General features: G+C 42.8%; 1 protein-coding gene across 1 annotated transcript in view; it reads right to left on the bottom strand.

The window, feature by feature from the left end:
• Window positions 1-22,569, bottom strand: part of HMCN1 (hemicentin 1) — a 768,245-nt gene that overhangs the window by 474,673 nt on the left and 271,003 nt on the right. Inside the window, exons 33-37 of the mRNA XM_077275842.1 lie at window positions 14,919-15,027; window positions 14,515-14,684; window positions 10,142-10,293; window positions 4,434-4,557; window positions 2,526-2,627 (exon numbers count right to left, since the gene is read on the bottom strand). Coding sequence (XP_077131957.1) covers window positions 2,526-2,627; window positions 4,434-4,557; window positions 10,142-10,293; window positions 14,515-14,684; window positions 14,919-15,027 — 657 coding nt within the window. The remainder of the gene's footprint in view (window positions 1-2,525; window positions 2,628-4,433; window positions 4,558-10,141; window positions 10,294-14,514; window positions 14,685-14,918; window positions 15,028-22,569) is intronic.

Below are 22,569 nucleotides of genomic sequence, written 5' to 3'. Positions count from 1 at the left end.
GAATGAAAGGGAGAGAGGTGGCACACCTAGGAGTCAAGACTGGCACACAAGCTGAAAGGGCAATATTACTCTCCCACTGTTTTTTTATGTATTTTTTGTTTTTTCAGGGAGACTTTAGAAACCCAATAATATTTAAAAAAAAAAATAAATAGGCTTTCTATGGCCCACTGAATGAGAGGGAGAGAGGTGGCACACCCAGGAGTCAAGACTGGCACACAAGCTGAAAGGGCAATATTACTCTCCCACTGTTTTTTTAGTTTTTTTTTTTTTTTCAGGGAGACTTTAGAAACCAAATAATATTAAAAAAAAAAATAAAAAAATAGGCTTGCTATAGCCCACTGAATGAGAGATAGCACACACAGCAGTGGCACACAAGCCCTGACTGAGGCCAATATTTTTCTCCCACTGATTGATGTAGTGTTTTTGTGTTGAGGTAGAATTTAGAACACAAATCACGGAAAAAATAAATAGGCTTTCTATGGCCCACTGAATGAAAGGGAGAGAGGTGGCACACCCAGGAGTCAAGACTGGCACACAAGCTGAAAGGGCAATATTACTCTCCCACTGTTTTTTTATGTATTTTTTGTTTTTTCAGGGAGACTTTAGAAACCCAATAATATTTAAAAAAATAAATAAATAGGCTTTCTATGGCCCACTGAATGAGAGGGAGAGAGGTGGCACACCCAGGAGTCAAGACTGGCACACAAGCTGAAAGGGCAATATTACTCTCCCACTGTTTTTTTAGGTTTTTTTTTTTTTTTCAGGGAGACTTTAGAAACCAAATAATATTAAAAAAAAAAATAAAAAAATAGGCTTGCTATAGCCCACTGAATGAGAGATAGCACACACAGCAGTGGCACACAAGCCCTGACTGAGGCCAATATTTTTCTCCCACTGATTGATGTAGTGTTTTTGTGTTGAGGTAGATTTTAGAACACAAATCACGGAAAAAATAAATAGGCTTTCTATGGCCCACTCAGTGAGAGATGGCACACACAGGGATGGCACTGTAGCAGAAATGCCAATCTTAATCTCCCACAAAAAAAAAAAAAAAAAAAAAAAAAAAAACTGTCCTACAATTACTATCTCCCTGCAGTAATGTAAGCCAGGTATGGCAGGCAGCAATAGGAGTGGACTGATGCACAAATTAAATAAAAAGTGTGGACAAACAAAAAAGATAGCTGTGCAGAAAGGAAGGAACAAGAGGATATGTGCTTTGAAAAAAGCAGTTGGTTTCCACAGTGGCGTACACACAGCAATACAGCTATCACGGAGCCTTCTAGGGCAGCCCAATGAGCTACAGCGCTGAGGGGAAAAAAAAAAAAAAATAGCTTCCACAGTCCCTGCACACCGAAGGTGGTGTTGGACAGTGGAAATCGCTGCAGCACAAGCGGTTTGGTGGTTAGTGGACCCTGCCTAACGCTCTCCCTGCTTCTGACGAGGCGGCAGCAACCTCTCCCTAAGCTCAGATCAGCAGCAGTAAGATGGCGGTCGGCGGGAACGCCCCTTTATAGCCCCTGTGACGCCGCAGACAGCAAGCCAATCACTGCAATGCCCTTCTCTAAGATGGTGGGGACCAGGATCTATGTCATCACGCTGCCCACACTCTGCGTTCACCTTCATTGGCTGAGAAATGGCGCTTTTCGCGTCATTGAAACGCGACTTTGGCGCGAAAGTCGCGTACCGCATGGCCGACAAGCACAGGGGTCGGATCGGGTTTCATGAGACGCCGACTTAGCCAAAAGTCGGCGACTTTTGAAAATGATCGACCCGTTTCGCTCAACCCTAATCAAAACTTATTGTCAGGTATGAAACATCAGAGAAACGATTCTTATAGTGACTCATACAACAATAAACTTGGAAAAATACTTGTAGGGTTTTTTCCATCTTGGACATTTATGGCAAATCTACAGGATAGGCTGTAAATGTCCAAGATATGGGTTGGGTTGTAAATTTATTTTGAGAACAGGAGCGCCCCATGCATGGGTACCTCTTTCCATTTACTGTTATCAGGGTTCCAGAACCTGGAGAGCAGCATACTCAGCAATTTTCAGCATTCTTTTACCAGTGAACGGAGAGAGCCAAAGCATGCTGTGTCACATCTTCACTCCTGACAAAGCATAGTAGGCCCTGTTCTGTAGCCAGATATGGGTCTATATAGGACATAGCATGTGAACTTGCTATAAATGTTCCAGATAGGACAAATGTCTTACCTTAGCATCAGTGGCTAGTTCTTATAGTTTCATTGTAAGTGTATAGAATAGTTTGATCAGAATGTAAAATCTACAGTATATTGAGGCAGATTGTATTGCCAGATGTAAGTTTAAGAGGTCATTGAAATCCTTGAAGAAAAGAGCTGCAGCAAAAAGTGATGTGGAGAGGGAAAGTGGGATAAAGAGGCAGTTTGAACTCATTTTTAGCTTTTTTTTTTTTATTCATTTAGGCACTTATTTTCTTGTCATATGTCTTTGAGTATCTGCATATCATTTTGGGTATCTAATACTTAACTTAATACAGTAACTTACCTGGGTTAGGTTTTCCAGAAGCCTTACATTCAAGAGTCACAGGTTGATTAGCAATTACAGTTTCATAGACAACTTCCCCAGAATTCTCTATTTTTGGTGGTTCTGCAAAACAAAACAAAACACTCACAAGGATCTGTGCCTACATGAAAAAAGTTACCTGCCTGTTCCTGTGATGACTCCATAATCCCCCCTCATACGTTCATTTTTTAGCTCCCCTTCAGCCCCCTGAAGCTATCCTTGTAGTATGACATAGTTGATATCCGGAATTCTTCCACTGCGCCTCTACGCTACATTTCCCTATACGTATATATATGTGTATGTATATATATATATATATATATATATATCACTTTGTTCAGATATTTTTATGACTTTAATTATCATTATTTTTTAGTTCACGCAGAATGTAGGTGATGTCTTCATATCAGAATTACGGACTGTAGGCATGGATCACTTAAAATGATTTATTATGGTTTTCATATGTGTCCATACAAAATTATAACTGTCCATGATTTTTTGATAAGCTGTCCAGAAAAAAAATAAGTTGGCCTGTTGAAGCAGAGCAATAGAAAGCGGGCTAAGAACAGATTTATCATTAGATGCACACCAGAGGAGCCCGACTGTCCCCACTAACTACAACGAGGTGTGTCAACTTTTTTTTCAAGATTTTCATCATATTTCAAACCTAAGTTTTTGTTCTTATAAGTCGACAGTGAGGCCGTATCCTTACTGTTCCTTTCTGCCCTCAGGCCAAGAATTGTCACAGCTTTCATTGTCACAATGTGCTGTGGACTAAGGGCAGAGAGGAGCAGATGAGTGTGTGAAAAATCAAGTTTCATCAAGAAAACTCAGACAATTTTCATCCATATCCATGTGACATCCTTTAATATACATCAACATTTTAAAATGAAATAGTTTCCTAGCTCACTGAAATGTATCTATGAAGCTCGGATGGCACACAGATGGGATCTGATATTTGTTTTACACACCCATAGTCTTCTATAGGCGGTCCTCATCCCATACTCAGAAGAGAATAGTCTGTGCTGACATTTTTTTTCACATGGACACTAACAAGCTGTCATCAGGACAGGCCTACTGAATTACACTGGTGAGTGTGCTGTTGATTTTTACTTGGACAGCACGCATGTGTATAATGGTCCTGCCTGAAGAAGATGTAAAAGGGACTGTCTTCACAGATAACACTTTAGAGGGCTTTTCCCCTTCAATCTTCTATGCACATTCAGAGTGTCAGTGTAAAAAATATCTTCAGCATAACTCACCTTTAGCTGCCCTAGCATCAACCCCCTGCTGCTCTCATATTTAATTTGAGGTCTTTAGTACTTATGACCACTGCAGCCAATCACTGAACACAATGGCATCACTTATGCACATATATGGATCTAAAATTCTAAAACCTTACACACAGCCTGTGATCAATGCAAGAGCTGTATATCATTGATTTTTTGCTGGGGCCTTTTTTTTCATAGGTAAACATTGTAGTCACTTTCATGGAAATCACATGATTCTACTGAAGCTCTAGAGCAACACCATCAAAATGTTGTAGGGAATCAAGTAAAAGACACGAAAAAAGAATGTTTAAAGCTTTTTTCATAAAACAATGCTGAACACGATGCGATTCGTATGCCTATTTTTTCCCCTCTGTGCCTCGTCTCTCTTAGCTTTCCTTCACCAACTCCCTGCGGCAATCACTGCTGCTTCATTTTACGGTAGATTGCATTTAGCTTTACATGATTGTGCAATAAAAACAATGGAGATCCATGTCATGTAACTGTACTTAAAAATACATGTCACAGCTCCATGCTTGGACTCATTTTATCTTTTTAACTGATTTGTCCTTTGGATTTCACTAAAGGGAAATTGTAGAATAAAGTACATGACATTGCTTACCATGAACTTTTAACACAATGCTTTGCTCAACTTCTCCAGCAGCATTTGTTGCCACACACGTATATTTTCCATCATCTTCTACTAAAGTACTTTTGAAATGTAAAATGCGGCCAAAAGACTCCACCTTTAAAAATATAAAAGCCATGTATTATCTTAGGTCTACCTGGTTGTGTATTATTTATGCTGTGAGGACGTGATAATAAAACTGCATAATGTTAGCTGTTCTCTTTACAGTTATGGTTCCCTTTACTTATTTTACAGGCATAAAAGAAATGTATTTTAATCCATATTCTGTCTAATATTATAAAGGCTTATATGTCACTTCATTTGATTTTACTACTAAATTCTGTGACCTCACAACACACCTCTGCCGCTGCTCAACCTCACATCACAGCTCTGCCGCTGCTCAACCTCACATCACAGCTCTGCCGCTGCTCCACCTCACATCACAGCTCTGCCGCTGCTCCACCTCACATCACAGCTCTGCCACTGCTCCACCTCACATCACACCTCTGCCGCTGCTCAACCTCACATCACAGCTCTGCCGCTGCTCAATCTCACATCACACCTCTGCCGCTGCTCAGCCTCACATCACAGCTCTGCCGCTGCTCCACCTCACATCACAGCTCTGCCACTGCTCCACCTCACATCACAGCTCTGCCGCTGCTCCACCTCACATCACAGCTCTGCCACTGCTCCACCTCACATCACACCTCTGCCGCTGCTCAACCTCACATCATAGCTCAGCCGCTGCTCAATCTCACATCACACCTCTGCCACTGCCAAATATAAAGGTTGGGGGTCACTTGGGGAATAGTGATCACAAAATAATAAGTTTTCATGTAACCTTTAATAAGATGTGTAGTAGAGGGGTGACAAGGACACTAAACTTCAGGAGGGCAAATTTCCAACGGATGAGAGAGAATCTTGGTGCAATTAACTGGGACGATATCCTGAGACACAAAAATACACAAAGAAAATGGGAGACGTTTATTAGCATCCTGGATAGTACCTGTGCACAGTATATACCGTATGGGAATAAACATACTAGAAATAGGAGGAAACCAATATGGCTAAATAGAGCTGTAAGGGGCGCAATAAGGGACAAAAAGAAAGCATTTAGAGAATTAAAGGAAGTAGGTAGTGAGGAGGCATTAAATAAATACAGAAAATTAAATAAATTCTGTAAAAAGCAAATCAAGGCAGCAAAGATTGAGACAGAGAGACTCATTGCCAGAGAGAGTAAAAATAATCCCAAAATATTCTTTAACTATATAAATAGTAAGAAACTAAAAAATGACAGTGTTGGCCCCCTTAAAAATAATCTGGGGGAAATGGTGGATGAGGATGAGGAAAAAGCCAATATGCTAAATGACTTTTTTTCATCAGTATTTACAAAAGAAAATCCCATGGCAGCCAATATGACTAGTGATAATAATTCCCAATTTAATGTTACCTGCTTAACCCGGCAGGAAGTACAGCGGCGTCTAAAAATAACTAAAATTGACAAATCTCCGGGCCCGGATGGGATACACCCCCGAGTACTGCAGGAACTAAGTACAGTCATTGATAGACCATTATTTTTAATCTTTAAAGACTCCATAATAACTGGGTCTGTACCACAGGACTGGCGTATAGCAAATGTGGTGCCAATATTCAAAAAAGGGGCAAAAACTGAACTCGGTAATTATAGGCCAGTAAGCTTAACCTCTACTGTGGGTAAAATCCTGGAGGGCATTCTAAGGGATACTATACTGGAGTATCTGAAGAGGAATAACCTTATGACCCAGTATCAGCACGGGTTTACTAGGGACCGTTCATGTCAGACTAATTTGATCAGCTTCTATGAAGAGGTAAGTTCCGGACTGGACTAAGGGAACCCAGTGGACGTAGTGTATATGGACTTTTCCAAAGCTTTTGATACGGTGCCACACAAAAGGTTGTTACATAAAATGAGAGTAATGGGGATAGGGGAAAATATGTGTAAGTGGGTTGAGAGCTGGCTCAGGGATAGGAAACAAAGGGTGGTTATTAATGGAGCACACTCGGACTGGGTTGCGGTTAGCAGTGGGGTACCACAGGGGTCAGTATTGGGCCCTCTTCTTTTTAACATATTTATTAATGACCTTGTAGGGGGCATTCAGAGTAGAATTTCAATATTTGCAGATGACACTAAACTCTGCAGGGTAATCAATACAGGGGAGGACAATTTTATATTACAGGATGATTTATGTAAACTAGAAGCTTGGGCTGATAAATGGCAAATGAGCTTTAATGGGGATAAATGTAAGGTCATGCACTTGGGTAGAAGTAATAAGATGTATAACTATGTGCTTAATTCTAAAACTCTGGGCAAAACCGTCAATGAAAAAGACCTGGGTATATGGGTGGATGACAAACTCATATTCAGTGGCCAGTGTCAGGCAGCTGCTACTAAGGCAAATAAAATAATGGGATGTATTAAAAGAGGCATAGATGCTCATGAGGAGAACATAATTTTACCTCTATACAAGTCACTAGTTCGACCACACTTAGAATACTGTGCACAGTTCTGGTCTCCGGTGTATAAGAAAGACATAGCTGAACTGGAGCGGGTGCAGAGAAGAGCGACCAAGGTTATTAGAGGACTGGGGGGTCTGCAATACCAAGATAGGTTATTACACTTGGGGCTATTTAGTTTGGAAAAACGAAGACTAAGGGGTGATCTTATTTTAATGTATAAATATATGAGGGGACAGTACAAAGACCTTTCTGATGATCTTTTTAATCATAGACCGGTGACAGGGACAAGGGGGCATCCTCTACGTCTGGAGGAAAGAAGGTTTAAGCATAATAACAGACGCGGATTCTTTACTGTAAGAGCAGTGAGACTATGGAACTCTCTGCCGTATGATGTTGTAATGAGTGATTCATTAATTAAATTTAAGAGGGGACTGGATACCTTTCTGGAAAAGTATAATGTTACAGGGTATATACACTAGATTCCTTGATAAGGCGTTGATCCAGGGAACTAGTCTGATTGCCGTATGTGGAGTCGGGAAGGAATTTTTTTCCCCATGGTGGAGTTACTCTTTGCCACATGGGTTTTTTTTGCCTTCCTCTGGATCAACATGTTAGGGCATGTTAGGTTAGGCTATGGGTTGAACTAGATGGACTTACAGTCTTCCTTCAACCTTAATAACTATCATAGCTCAGCTACTGTTCAACCTCACATCACAGCTCTGCCGCTGCTCAACCTCACATCACAGCTCTGCCGCTGCTCAACCTCACATCACAGCTCTGCCGCTGCTCAACCTCACATCACAGCTCTGCCGCTGCTCAACCTCACATCACAGCTCTGCTGCTGCTCATCCTCACATCACAGCTCTGCTGCTGCTCAACCTCACATCACAGCTCTGCCGCTGCCTCACCAAACATCACAGCTCTGCTGCTGTTCAACCTCACATCACAGCTTTGCTGCTGCTCAACCTCACATCACAGCTTTGCTGCTGCTCATCCTCATCACAGCTCTGCTGCTGCTCATCATCACATCACAGCTCTGCTGCAGCTCAACCTCACAGCACAGCTCTGCTGCTGCGTAACCTCACATCACAGCTCTGCTGCTGTTCAACCTCACATCACAGCTATGCTGCTGCTCAACCTCACATCACAGCTCTGCTGCTGCTCATCCTCACATCACAGCTCTGCTGCTGCTCAACCTCACATCACAGCTCTGCCGCTGCTCAACCTCACATCACACCTCTGCTGCTGCTCAACCTCACATCACAGCTCTGCCGCTGCTCAACCTCACATCACAGCTCTGCTGCTGTTCCACATCACAGCTCTGCTGCTGCTCAACCTCACATCACAACTCTGCTGCTGCTTAACCTCACATTACAGCTCTGCTGCTGCTCAACCTCACAACACAGCTCTGTTGCTGCTCAACCTCACATCAAAGCTCTGCTGCTGCTCCTAAGTGCTCCCCTTCCTTCTGGGACCTTCTTGTAAGAGATCATGGGTTGTAGCTTCTTTCTTATGCAAGCCTGTTCTCTGCAGTCAGAGATCATGGGGTGTGACTTCAATCTTGCACCTTATGCCTCCTAACCAAGGCTTATCACAAGCTATGTGCGAGTTTACTGTCCCCCACCACCTTATTCTCTCTGCTGTGCTATGTGGCAGTCTCCCTGCTTCTCCGGCTCTCACTCCACCCTTCTTGACAGGTCACATGCAAGCTATAAAGGTGCAGGCAGTGCAAAACGAGCCATGTTAGTTCATATTTTAGCAAATAGATCAATGGCTGCACTCAATTGTACTAAAGCAAGGGAAATGTGCGATACATGAAATGTGAATAGCATAATGGCTTGTGAAATCTATGAAAAAACACATGAGATGCTTAGCACAAGATTTCACACTAGGCAGTCAGGTCAGGTACCCATCCGATTTGAGATTACCTTGACGTTTGGTGGAAGGGTTCACATTTTTTGGCCAAATCTTGTGCTAAGCATCTCATGTGTTTTTTCATAGATTTCACAAGCCATTATGCCATTCACATTTCATGTATCGCACATTTCCTTGCTTTAGTACAATTGAGTGCAACCATTGATCTGTTTGCTATGTAAGTCTTTTTTTGGTTATGCACCAGTTCAGATTAGATTGCTATTCAGTCAGTTTACCTATATTTACTAAGTACATATTTTAGGTCTGATTTTGTGCTTCTTCACAGATCTTATTTTACATACAGGTGCTTCTCGCAAAATTAGAATATCATCAAAAAGTTAATTTACTTCAGTTTTTCAATACAATAAGTGAAACTCATATATTATAAAGAGTCATTACAAACAGAGTGATGTATTTCAAGTGTTTATTTCTGTTAATGTTGATAATTATGGCTTACAGCCAATGAAAAACCAAAAGTCATCTCAGTAAATTAGAATAATTAAGAAAAACACCTGCTAAGGCTTCATAAGTGTTTAAAAAGGTCCCTTAGTGTGTTCAGTAGGCTCCACAATCATGGGGAAGACTGCTGACTTGACAGATGTCCTCAAGGCAGTCATTGGCACACTCCACAAGAAGGGTAAGAAACAAAAGGTAATTGCTAAAGAAGCTGGCTGTTCACACAGTGCTGTATCCAAGCATATTAATGGAAAGTTGAGTGGAAGAAAAAAATGTTGTAGAAAAAGGTGCACAAGCAACCAGGATAACCACAGCCTTGAAAGGATTGTTAAGAAAAGGCCATTCAAACATTTGGGCTAGATTCACAAGGAGTGGACTGCTGCTGAAGACATTGCTTCAAGAGCCACCATACATAGAGATATCCAGGACATGGGCTACAAGTGTCGCGTTCCTTGTGTCAAGCCACTCATGACCAATAGACAACGTGAGAAGCATCTTACCTGGACCAAGGAGAAAAAGGACTGGACTGTTGCGTGAGAAGCACCTGTATAATGTAAGCATGACTCTATAATAAAGCAGGGAGGGTGAGGAGCACACATAAACTGAAGACTTTGTTTCAGCAACACCAAATATCATCATGCTTTCAGTTTCCTCCATATTGAAAATTTAATAATTATCAAATGAATGGTAACCCATTAAATAAAAAAATAAATAAATGAGTGGTTTGTGATACCATCTTAGATCCATGACATTTTTGGGGACATGTAGGGATATCTATTCCACATATTCCACATGAATTATAATACCAGAACGGTAAATATTTTCTGTGCACTTACTCTAATATTTCCTTTCACAACATTAAACGGCAGACCATTTTTTAACCAAGTGATGTGAGGACTAGGAAATCCAGTGGCAATACATTGCAGTGTTATAGATTTGAGCATTAGAACAGATACTGGTGATTGCTCAGGTTTAATGGAAGGACGAACTGCAATATAAACAAAATATATCTATGTTACACACATTTGAGCCTCTACTAACAATTAACAAAGTGTAATATCTATCAAAGACATTAAAGTGGTTTTCCAATTTCTGGGAAAAAAAAAAGAAATAAAAAGCTGCAAATATGAGAAAACAAAAAAACACTGCTTACCTCTTCAGTTCTCTGCAGCTCCAGCATAGTTGCTCTGGTGGTCCTTGCCAGTCTTCTTTGACATCCTACCAGAGGTGTATCTAGCCTTTCCTGCACCCGGGGCAAAGGATCAGTTTGCCCCCCCCCCCCAAACCTCCCCCATTTGAACCTTAACTCTATTGAAACTGTATGACCAAGCCAAGGTACATTCCTGAATCCCCATGTTAAAATAGATACCAATAAAAGTAAAATTAATTGAGACATCAGTGGGTTAAGTGTTTTTGAATATCCATTTTGAATCAGAAGCCTCATATAATCCTGCATAAAGGTTAATAATGGCCCCATAAGATGCTCCATAGACACATTTGCCCAATACAGTGCTGCAGAAACGTTGATTATGGCCCCATAAGATGCTCCATAAAGATATTTGCGCCATATAGTGCTGCAGAAACGTTGATTATGGCCCCATAAGATGCTCCATAGAGACATTTGCCCCATATAGTGCTGCAGAAACGTTGATTATGGCCCCATAAGATGCTCCATAAAGATATTTGCCCCATATAATGCTGCATAAACGTTATGGCCCCATAAGATGCTCCATATAGACACTTGCCCCATATAGTGCTGCACAAACGTTATGGCCCCATAAGATGCGCCATACAGACACTTGCCCCATTATAGTGCTGCACAAATGTTATGACCCCATAAGATGCGCCATACAGACACTTGTCCCATTATAATGCTGCACAAACGTTATGGCCCCATAGATGCTCCATACAGACACTTGCCCCATATAGTGCTGCACAAACGTTATGGCCCCAAAAGATGCGCCATACAGACACTTGCCCCATTATAGTGCTGCACAAATGTTATGACCCCATAAGATGCGCCATACAGACACTTGTCCCATTATAATGCTGCACAAACGTTATGGCCCCATAGATGCTCCATACAGACACTTGCCCTATATAGTGCTGCACAAACGTTATGGCCCCATAAGATGCTCTATACAGACACTTGCCCCATTATAGTGCCGCACAAATGTTATGGCCCCATAAGATGCTCTATACAGACACTTGCCCCATTATAATGCTGCACAAACGTTATGGCCCCATAAGATGCTCTATACAGACACTTGCCCCATATAGTACTGCACAAACGTTATGGCCCCATAAGATGCCCCATACAGACACTTGCCCCATATAGTGCTGCACAAACGTTATGGCCCCATAAGATGCCCCATACAGACACTTGCCCCATGTAGTGATGCAGAAACGTTATGGCCCCATAAGATGCCCCATACGGACACTTGCCCTATTTGCTGTTGCTGCGATAATAAAAATCACATACTCACCTCTCCGTCGCTCAGGCCCCCGGCACTTTCAATATTCACCTGCTCCCCGTTCCAGCCACCGCTCCATCTTCAGTACTGACGTTCAGGCAGCGGGCGCGCACTAACTACGTCACCACGCCCTCTGACCTCAGCATCACTGCTGAAGACGGAGCGGCGCCGGAACGGGGAGCAGGTGAATATCGCACAGCGCAGCGCTCCCCTCCCCATTATACTCACCTGCTCTTGGGGCTGTGCAGTCCCTGCTTCCCGGCACCGGCAGCTTCTTCCTGTACTGAGCCGTCACCGTTACCGCTCATTACAGTAATGAATATGCAGCTCCACCCCTATGGGAGGTGGAGCCGCATATTCATTACTGTAGTGAGCTGTACCATGTGACCGCTCAGTACAGGACGAGGAGCCTCCTTGGACTGCCGCATCATCAGGCGGCCTGCTGGCGCCCCCCTGTCGGCTGCGCCCAGGGCACATGCCCTGGCTGCCCCCCCCTGGATACGCCACTGCATCCTACAGTACCAGCATGTGGCCACAATGGCTTATCAGTGGTCTCTCCAGTCACATATAATTACCAGCATCAAGGTCCGGATTGATTGTTGATGTCACTAATATTTCATGTGACCTCTGGCTACAGTGATCGTGTGCAAACAAAGGCAGGCAAGGACCACCAGAGCAACTGCACTGGATAGAAGCGGCACTGAAGAGATCAGTAAAGGCTTATTTGCATATTTTTTTATTTTTTTATTTTTTATTTTCAGAATCCAAACAAACCTTTAACACCTTAGTGACTGGGCCAAATTTTTTACATTTGACCAGTGTCACTTTATGTGATAATAACTCTGGAGCGCTTTGACAAATTTGAGTGATTTTGAGATTGTTTTTCGTGACACATTATAGTTTAATGGTAAATTTAGGTTGATATGTTTTGTGTTCATGTATAAAAAATATCCGAAATTTGACAAAAATGCAAAAAAAATTAGCAATTTTCAAACTTTGAATGATTATCCCTTCACATAGTCATACCATAGCAAACCATTAATAAATAACATTTCCCACATGTCGGCTTTACATCAGCACCATTTGTCATATTATTTTGTTAGCATTTTAGGAGTTTTAAAAATGTAGCAGTAATTTTTCATGGAAATTTACAAAAAAATTTTTTGGGGACCTCTCCAGGTTTGAAGTGACTTTAGGGATCCTATATATTGGAAAAACCCTAAAAATTATACCATTTTAAAAACAGCACCCCTCGACATATTGAAAACTGCAGTTAGGTAGTTTATTAACCCTTCAGTTGCTTTTCAGGAATTAATACAAAGTGGCATGATAGGAATGTAAAAATGTATTTTTACCACCTAAATGTAGCTGACTTTTTAATAGGTCAGTGTAGCCGGCAGAGTCTAAAGGTACCTTCACACTAGGCGACTTTACAACGATAACGATAGCAATCCGTGACGTTGCAGCGTCCTGGATAGCGATATCGTTGTGTTTGACACGCAGCAGCGATCTGGATCCTGCTGTGATATCGCTGGTCGTTGCTGAAAGTTCAGAACTTTATTTGGTAGTCAGATCGGCATGTATCGTCGTGTTTGACAGCAAAAGCAACGATGCCAGCGATGTTTTACAATGGTAACCACTAACCAGGGTAAATATCGGGTTACTAAGCGCAGGGCCGCACTTAGTAACCCGATATTTACCCTGGTTACCATTGTAAAAGTAAAAAAAAAAACAGTACATACTCACCCTCTGATGTCTGTCACGTCCCCCGGCGTCCGCGCTGCTGCTCAGAGCTTCTTGTACTGAGTGTGTCAGTGCCGGCCGGAAAGCAGAGCACAGCGGTGACGTCACCGCTCTGCTGTTAGGGCCGGCGCTCACACAGTGCAGGGAAGCGGACGCCGGGGGACGCGAATGTAAGTATGTAGTGTTTGTTTTTTTACATTTACACTGGTAACCAGGGTAAACATCGGGTTACTAAGCGCGGCCCTGCGCTTAGCAACCCAATGTTTACCCTGGTTACCCGGGGACTTCGGCATCGTTGGTCGCTGGAGAGCTGTCTGTGTGACAGCTCTCCAGCGACCAAACAGCGACGCTGCAGCGATCGGCATTGTTGTTGATATCGCTGCAGCGTCGCTTAGTGTGAAGGTACCTTTAGACCACTATTTGCTCATGAATTGCCATGACAAACATCAGGACCACACAATCATGATCTCAGGGTGCCAAAGGGGATAAAGAAGGAGCCCTCACACTCTTTTAACCATTTATATAATATAGTCATTATTGACAGCAGCATCTAAGGGGTTAAACAGATAAGGACGGTGACAACACTGATCGTGGCTGATGCAGCAAGTTGTCAGCTATAGTGTATGGCTGACAGCTGCTGGATTGTCACTTGTATGGGGGATGATATTCTCTTATATCTCAGATCACTTAAAAGACACTGACGGTCATTAAGGGGTTTATTAAATTAATACGTTTTTAGAAAGCATGCTTAATGTGAAGTCATTTATGTTTCTGATGGCATTCAACTTGGTAACCAGAAATTATATAGCCCTATAGTCCGAGACAGGAATTGATCCCATGACTTGAGCGCAATCAAGGAGCTCACAATGTAGTTCCAGGTTCCAGGAAAGCCACCATTAATTTTGTATTCTTGCCCCAAACCATATTCAATAGCCATAACACTCATTCTCGCACTCTGTACATTATAGCTTCCTTATATATGTGCTACTTACCGTGCACATTGACATTAAACAGTTTTCTGCTGCTGCCAGCTTCATTCTTAGCAATACACTCATATGATCCACTATCTGATGACTCTGATTCTTGAATAATAAGTTTTTGACCATTTGACTGTATATACATGCCATCATCAATGTCAAGAGGGATTTCATTTTTCAACCACCTTTTAAATAAAAAGCGCATTTAAATTATGGAGTTTTAAAATAATCACTAATAAGTGTATAATTCATTAAATTACGTTAATTATTATATTTAATCCCAAACTTTAGACTTTCAACATCTATAGAAGTGGGTGAGGACTGAGGAGTACTGCCCTATAACTGGAAGGTAAAAAGGACACCCAATCAGAAGATTTCCTTACTGATGATATAACCTTAATCACAATTCCGTATCTCACCTTACTGTTGGCATAGGAGCTCCTGTAACATAACATTCCAGTTCAATGGGGTTACTGGCAACAACAATGTATTCTCCCAGGTCATCTGTATCTTCTATAGTTGGTGGTACTTGGGAATAAAAAATATAATACAATTATACTAACAAAAATAATCAAATGGCCGAATGTTGGGAACAGTCATTTATTGGATAAACTGTAAAAATATTCAGTAATTGGCTATTTTCTACTTAGTTTAATTTTATTTTGGTGATTCCATTCTCTAATATTTTCTAAAAAGAAGCTCAAAAGCAAAACTTTATTTTAAATTGAATCTCTGTATTTTGTTATCACATTGTTTTTAGGGTTTAACTTTTTTTGCTGAATAATTTCACTTTTTCTCTTTACCATTTACAATTGGTCAGTGCTTTTGAGAGCTCTTAGGAGTTAGTTTGTATTGGTCAATTAAGGGTCACATAGAATATAGCTATTCTAATTGCTGTCATTTATGTATCATTATTTATAAAGAAATGAAGGATTGATTTTGTTTTATTGCTTATAGAATTTTGCCTACTGTTTTTTTCTGGTTGAATCCTTTAAGAATCAAGCCCATTTTTAAAATAAGCATCACAGAATGTTTTGGCCCCCTATACTAACAAAGTATAATTTATATTGATGTCTATTCATAAATTAGATATTTTTTAAAATGTAAGTAATTATATTTTTCTGTCTTTTAACATTTTTTTCATAGTTCAATTAGGATGCTTTAAATATAACACATTCACACGGATAGCCCCTGTCTGCCAGTGCATGGTTGTTGACGTGAAGAAATGAATGGAGGTGGTATTGATCATTATTCTCCACTAGATGGTGGCCCGATTCTAACGCATCGGGTATTATAGAATATGTATGTATGTATGTATATATAGAAGCCATATAGCAGAGGCCACGTAACACAGACAGCCACGTAGTATATAGCACAGCCATGTAGTATATAGGAGCCACGTAGTATATAACACAGCCACGTAGTATATAACACAGCCCACATAGTATATAACACAGCCCACGTAGTATATAACACTGCCCACGTAGTATATAACACTGCCCACGTAGTATATAACACTGCCCACGTAGTATATAACACTGCCACGTAGTATATAACACAGCCCACATAGTATATAACACAGCCCGCATAGTATATAACACAGCCCACGCAGTATATAACACAGCCCACGAAGTATATAACACAGCCCACGTAGTATATAATACAGCCCACGCAGTATAAAACACAACCCACGTAATATATATCACAGCCCATGTAGTATATAACACAGCCACGTAGTATGTAACACTGCCCACGTAGTATATAACACTGCCCACGTAGTATATAACCCTGCCCACATAGCATGTAACACAGTGTAACAATATACAGGTACTAAGGAATCTGATAGCGTGGGATAAAACCAGTCTGAGAGCAAAGCTGTAGTAAAAGATGTATTTAAACAAAACAGAAATGCAAACAAAACTAACACAGATATTCCTGCAATTGTAACGAGGTGCTCAGCACAATATGGTAAACAGGAAAGCAAACAGAACTAACACAGATATTCCTGCAATTGTAACGAGATGCTCAGCACAATATAGTAAATCACAGCACAGTGGATTGCGGGACGCGACCGCTAATATGAGCCAGTTCCAGCAAGGATATGACAAGGGGGCAAACAAGACACTTGACAAGGAAGTCCAGTAGGTTATTAGTGGAAATGCACACAGTACTTTAACCATACCTCCCAACTTTTGAAGATGGGAAAGAGGGACAAAGTTTGCGGCGCGCGAAGCGCGCTGCGGCAAATTTTAGGCCACGCCTCTGACCACACCCATTCATAATTAGTCACACCCATATCCACGTCCCAAGCACACCCATTTAGCACTGCTGATCACACTGTTTCATATACAATAGTTATAAACAAAAAAATATGGCCACACAGTGCTCCATACTGTATAATGACCACACATGATGCCCCATACTGTATAATGGCCACACATGAGGCTCCATACTGTATAATGACCCCACATGATGCTCCATACTGTATAATGAACACACATGACGCTCCATACTGTATAATGACCGCATGCATACTGTATAATGGCCGCACATGATGCTCCATACTGTATAATGACCGCACATGATGCTCCATACTGTATAATGACCGCACATGATGCTCCATACTGTATAATGGCCGCACATGATGCTCCATACTGTATAATGACCGCACATGATGCTCCATACTGTATAATGACCGCATGCATACTGTATAATGGCCGCACATGATGCTCCATACTGTATAATGACCGCACATGATGCTCCATATTGTATAATGACCGCACATGATGCTCCATACTGTATACTGGCTGCACATGATGCTCCATACTGTATAATGACCGCACATGATGCTCCATATTATATAATGACCGCACATGATGCTCCATACTGTATACTGGCTGCACATGATGCTCCATACTGTATAATGAACACACATGATGCTCCATACTGTATAATGGCCACACATGATGCTCCATATTGTATAATGACCGCACATGATGCTCCATACTGTATAATGACCGCACATGATGCTCTATACTGTATAATGACCGCACATGATGCTCCATATTGTATAATGACCGCACATGATGCTCCATACTGTATAATGACTGCACATGATGCTCCATATTGTATAATGACCACACATGATGCTCCATACTGTATACTGGCTGCACATGATGCTCCATATTGTATAATGACCGCACATGATGCTCCATACTGTATAATGACTGCACATGATGCTCCATACTGTATAATGACCCCACATGATGCTCCATACTGTATTATGGCCACAGTTCTCCATACTGTATAATGACATACAGGCACGCAGCTCACACACATGCAGCATCACACACACAGTATCACACATACACACGCAGCATCACAAACGCAGCTCACAAACACATGCAGCTTTGACACAAATGCATCACACATGCAGCCATCACACACACACACAGCCATCACACACACACGCAGTCATCACACACACACACGCAGCCATCACACACACACAGCCATCACACACACACGCAGTCATCACACACACACGCAGTCATCACACACACACGCAGTCATCACACACACGCAGCCATCACACACACACACACACGCAGCCATCACACACACACACGCAGCCATCACACACACATGCAGCCATCACACACACACACGCAGCCATCACACACACATGCAGCCATCACACACACGCAGCCATCACACACACACACACACGCAGCCATCACACACATGCAGCCATCACACACACACACACGCAGCCATCACACACACCCAGCCATCACACACACCCAGCCATCACACACACCCAGCCATCACACACACCCAGCCATCACACACACACCCAGCCATCACACACACACACACACTCAGCCATCACACACACACACCCAGCCATCACACACACACACCCATCACACACACACACCCATCACACACACACACCCATCACACACACACACCCATCACACACACCCATCACACACACACACCCATCACACACACACACCCAGCCATCACACACACCAGATACCTCATACACACATGACACACACACAAATGCAGCATCACACATCTCACACACACACACACATCACACACACAATCTCCTCTGTGGTGCAGGGGCAGCTGATCTGTCCATGTGCACTGCAGCTCTTCAGTTTCTCCGGCTGCTCACAGCTCTGCACTGTCCCGGCACCTCCCCCGTCTCTCCTTCTCTGCCGGGATAGCAGCTAAGAGCAGGAGACGCCGGAGCTCCGTGCACACACAGGACCGAGGAGGAAGTGAGTCGCTGACCTCTCATCTTGATCGCTGCTGGCTCTCTTCCTCAGCGTGGCAGCGCCGCACACACAGGGGGCAGGGGCGGGGGGGGAGGGATCGGTCGGGAGGAGACCCAGCATGTATAAGAAAAAAAAAACAGCCACAAACCTAAGCTACTCAGGTGCCGCCCCCTGCATTGTCCCTGCCCTAGGCACGGGACATTAGTGTCCCGCCCGGGATCCCGGGGCTGGCTGTCAAAATCAGGACAGTCCCGCGGGATCCGGGACGGTTGGGAGGTATGCTTTAACTAGGGAATCCAGCAGAAGTGAAGTAGAAATGCACACAGTACTTAACGAGGAAATCCAGCAAAACTTGATCCCACGTGTGCACAGCACTTGTTTGTGGAAGTTCAAAAATATGCAGGTGGTGCATTGAGCATGAAGTCCTGGTGAAAGAGGATGAAGGGAAAAAGAGGGAGAGCGCTATCTAAGCCTAGTAGATAAGTACAAAACTCTCTTGGTGAGAAAAGCAACACTGGAATCTTGCTCACCTGGTGTGGTTGTGCAAAGAGGCACAACACTGGGAAAAGCTTAGCAAACAAGGGAAATCCTTCCACAGGTGTGCTGCCAGTCACAGCAGTTCCAGCGGTGAGATGCAGCTCAAAGGGGCGAGGCAGACTGCCGAGTAGTGAGTAGCTGAAGCAGTGAGTTCCCCAGAACGCAGGCAGAAGCTCAGGAGCCAGCAGCACAAAATACTCAAGCACAGAACACCACATGACTTGGACTTAAATAATCAGGACAGACAGGAAATTCCAAAACAGGGAGAGATCCAAGACTCCATCTTGGATCAGGGCGAACAGGATCAAGGGAAGTCTGGAATCCTTACACACAGCCCACGTAGTATATAACACTGCCACGTAGTATATAACAGAGCCCATGTAGTATATAACACTGCCCATGTAGTATATAACACAGCCCACGTAATATACAGCACAGCCCATGTAGTATATAACACTGCCCACGTAGTATATAACACTGCGCACGTAGTATATAACACAGCCCACGCTGTTGTGAATTCCGTTCTTGAACTCCCTCCTGTGGTCATGAATGATACTTCGGCGAGTTCTGTCCGTGGACTCCCTCTGGTGGCTGTGAGTGGAACTGCTGGTTCTGAGGTTGCTCCCTCAGCTGCCCTCGTTTGCGGCTAGGCTGCTTCTCTATTTAACTCCACTCAGATCGTTACTCCATGCCAGCTGTCAATGTATTAGCACTGGTTCAGATCTCTCTCGGATCTTTCTGATGACCTGTCTACTCCAGCGAAGCTAAGTCCCTGCTAGTTCATTTTGTTGTTCATTTTGTAGTGAATATATTTCTTAGTACTTGCTAAGTTCTAGTCCAGCTTGCTAACATGATATTGCCTTGCTAGCTGGAAGCTCTGGGTTGCAGAGTGGCACCTCCGCACCGTGAGTCGGTGCGGGGGTCTTTTTGCACACTCTGCGTGGATTTTTGTAGCTTTTTGTGCTGACCGCATAGATCCCTTTCCTATCTTCAGTCTATCTAGTAAGTCTGGCCTCCTTTGCTGAAACCTGTTTCATCCCTGTGTTTGTGACTTTACTCTTAACTCACAGTTAATATATGTGGGGGGCTGCCTTTACATTTTGGGGAATTTCTCTGAGGCAAGGTAAGGCTTATTTTGCAAAAAAACGTATCAACTAAATACCCTGTTTTCTTTACATCTTTTGACTAGCACTTGCTGATTACTGTGATTTTTTTTTTTTCAACAGAGTATTTTTGACCTCACTGTGCTCTTTTGTGTCTTCAAGTTTTCTGGTGGTGTGAACAGGTTCCTACAGACTTGTTCAATGTGCAAGTGGCCCATGTGTTTCTGGTTCTATAATTGTTCTCTTGCTTCTACAAGACTGGGGAGTCCACCACTCCTCTGTGGGTCATTTGCATTTAAGCTGTTCCATCCTGCATGTCCACATGGATAGTCCTTCTCTGAACCCTGCTTATTCAGGTACTATACAGATGATCAGGTTTTAAATACATCAGATAGGGATTCTATACATTAGTTAGGACTGCTCTATAAGGGTATACAGTGGGGCAAAAAAGTATTTAGTCATTCAGCAATAGTGCAAGTTCCACCACTTAAAAAGATGAGAGGCGTCTGTAATTTACATCATAGGTAGACCTCAACTATGGGAGACAAACTGAGAAAAAAAATCCAGAAAATCACATTTTCTGGTTTTTTTATCATTTTATTTGCATATTATGGTGGAAAATAAGTATTTGGTCAGAAAAAAACAATCAAGATTTCTGGCTCTCACAGACCTGTAACTTCTTCTTTAAGAGTCTCCTCTTTCCTCCACTCATTACCTGTAGTAATGGCACTTGTTTAAACTTGTTATCAGTATAAAAAGACACCTGTGCACACCCTCAAACAGTCTGACTCCAAACTCCACTATGGTGAAGACCAAAGAGCTGTCAAAGGACACCAGAAACAAAATTGTAGCCCTGCACCAGGCTGGAAAGACTGAATCTGCAATAGCCAACCAGCTTGGAGTGAAGAAATCAACAGTGGGAGCAATAATTAGAAAATGGAAGACATTCAAGACCACTGATAATCTCCCTCGATCTGGGGCTCCACGCAAAATCCCACCCCGTGGGGTCAGAATGATCACAAGAACGGTGAGCAAAAATCCCAGAACCACGCGGGGGGACCTAGTGAATGAACTGCAGAGAGCTGGGACCAATGTAACAAGGTCTACCATAAGTAACACACTACGCCACCATGGACTCAGATCCTGCAGTGCCAGACATGTCCCACTGCTTAAGCCAGTACATGTCCGGGCCCGTCTGAAGTTTGCTAGAGAGCATTTGGATGATCCAGAGGAGTTTTGGGAGAATGTCCTATGGTCTGATGAAACCAAACTGGAACTGTTTGGTAGAAACACAACTTGTCGTGTTTGGAGGAAAAAGAATACTGAGTTGCATCCATCCAACAGCATACCTACTGTAAAGCATGGTGGCGGAAACATCATGCTTTGGGGCTGTTTCTCTGCAAAGGGGCCAGGCCGACTGATCCGGGTACATGAAAGAATGAATGGGGCCATGTATCGTGAGATTTTGAGTGCAAACCTCCTTCCATCAGCAAGGGCATTGAAGATGAAACGTGGCTGGGTCTTTCAACATGACAATGATCCAAAGCACACTGCCAGGGCAACGAAGGAGTGGCTTCGTAAGAAGCATTTCAAGGTCCTGGAGTGGCCTAGCCAGTCTCCAGATCTCAACCCTATAGAAAACCTTTGGAGGGAGTTGTGTTGTGAATTTGGATTCTGGGCTCCCCCGGTGGCTACTGGTGGAATTGAACTTGTGACATCATCTTCCCTGTTCACCTGTTCTGATTAGATCTGGGTGTCGCTATATAACCTGGCTTCTCTGTTAGATGCTTGCCGGTCAACAATGTTATCAGAAGCCTCTCTGTGCTTGTTCCTGCTCCCAGACATCTACTAGATAAGTTGGACATTCGTCCATGTTTTGTTTTTGTATTTTGGTTCCAGTTCACAGCTGCAGTTTCGTTACTGTGTCTGGAAAGCTCTTGTTGATCAGGAATTGCCACTCTGGTATTATGAGTTAATGCCAGAGTCCTAAAGTAATTTCTGGATGTGTTTTGTTAGGGTTTTCTACTGACCATGAAAGTATGCTTTCTGTCTTCTGCTATCTAGAAAGCGGACCTCAAATTTGCTAAAACTATTTTCCTGCTGCGTTTGTTGTTTCATCTCATATCACCGCCAATATA

This window comes from Ranitomeya variabilis, chromosome 8, assembly GCF_051348905.1.
Source record: "Ranitomeya variabilis isolate aRanVar5 chromosome 8, aRanVar5.hap1, whole genome shotgun sequence".
Taxonomy (NCBI): Eukaryota; Metazoa; Chordata; class Amphibia; order Anura; family Dendrobatidae; genus Ranitomeya; species Ranitomeya variabilis.
The sequence above is the reverse complement of the archived record's forward strand: the minus strand, read 5'-3'. Positions and strand labels throughout refer to the sequence as shown.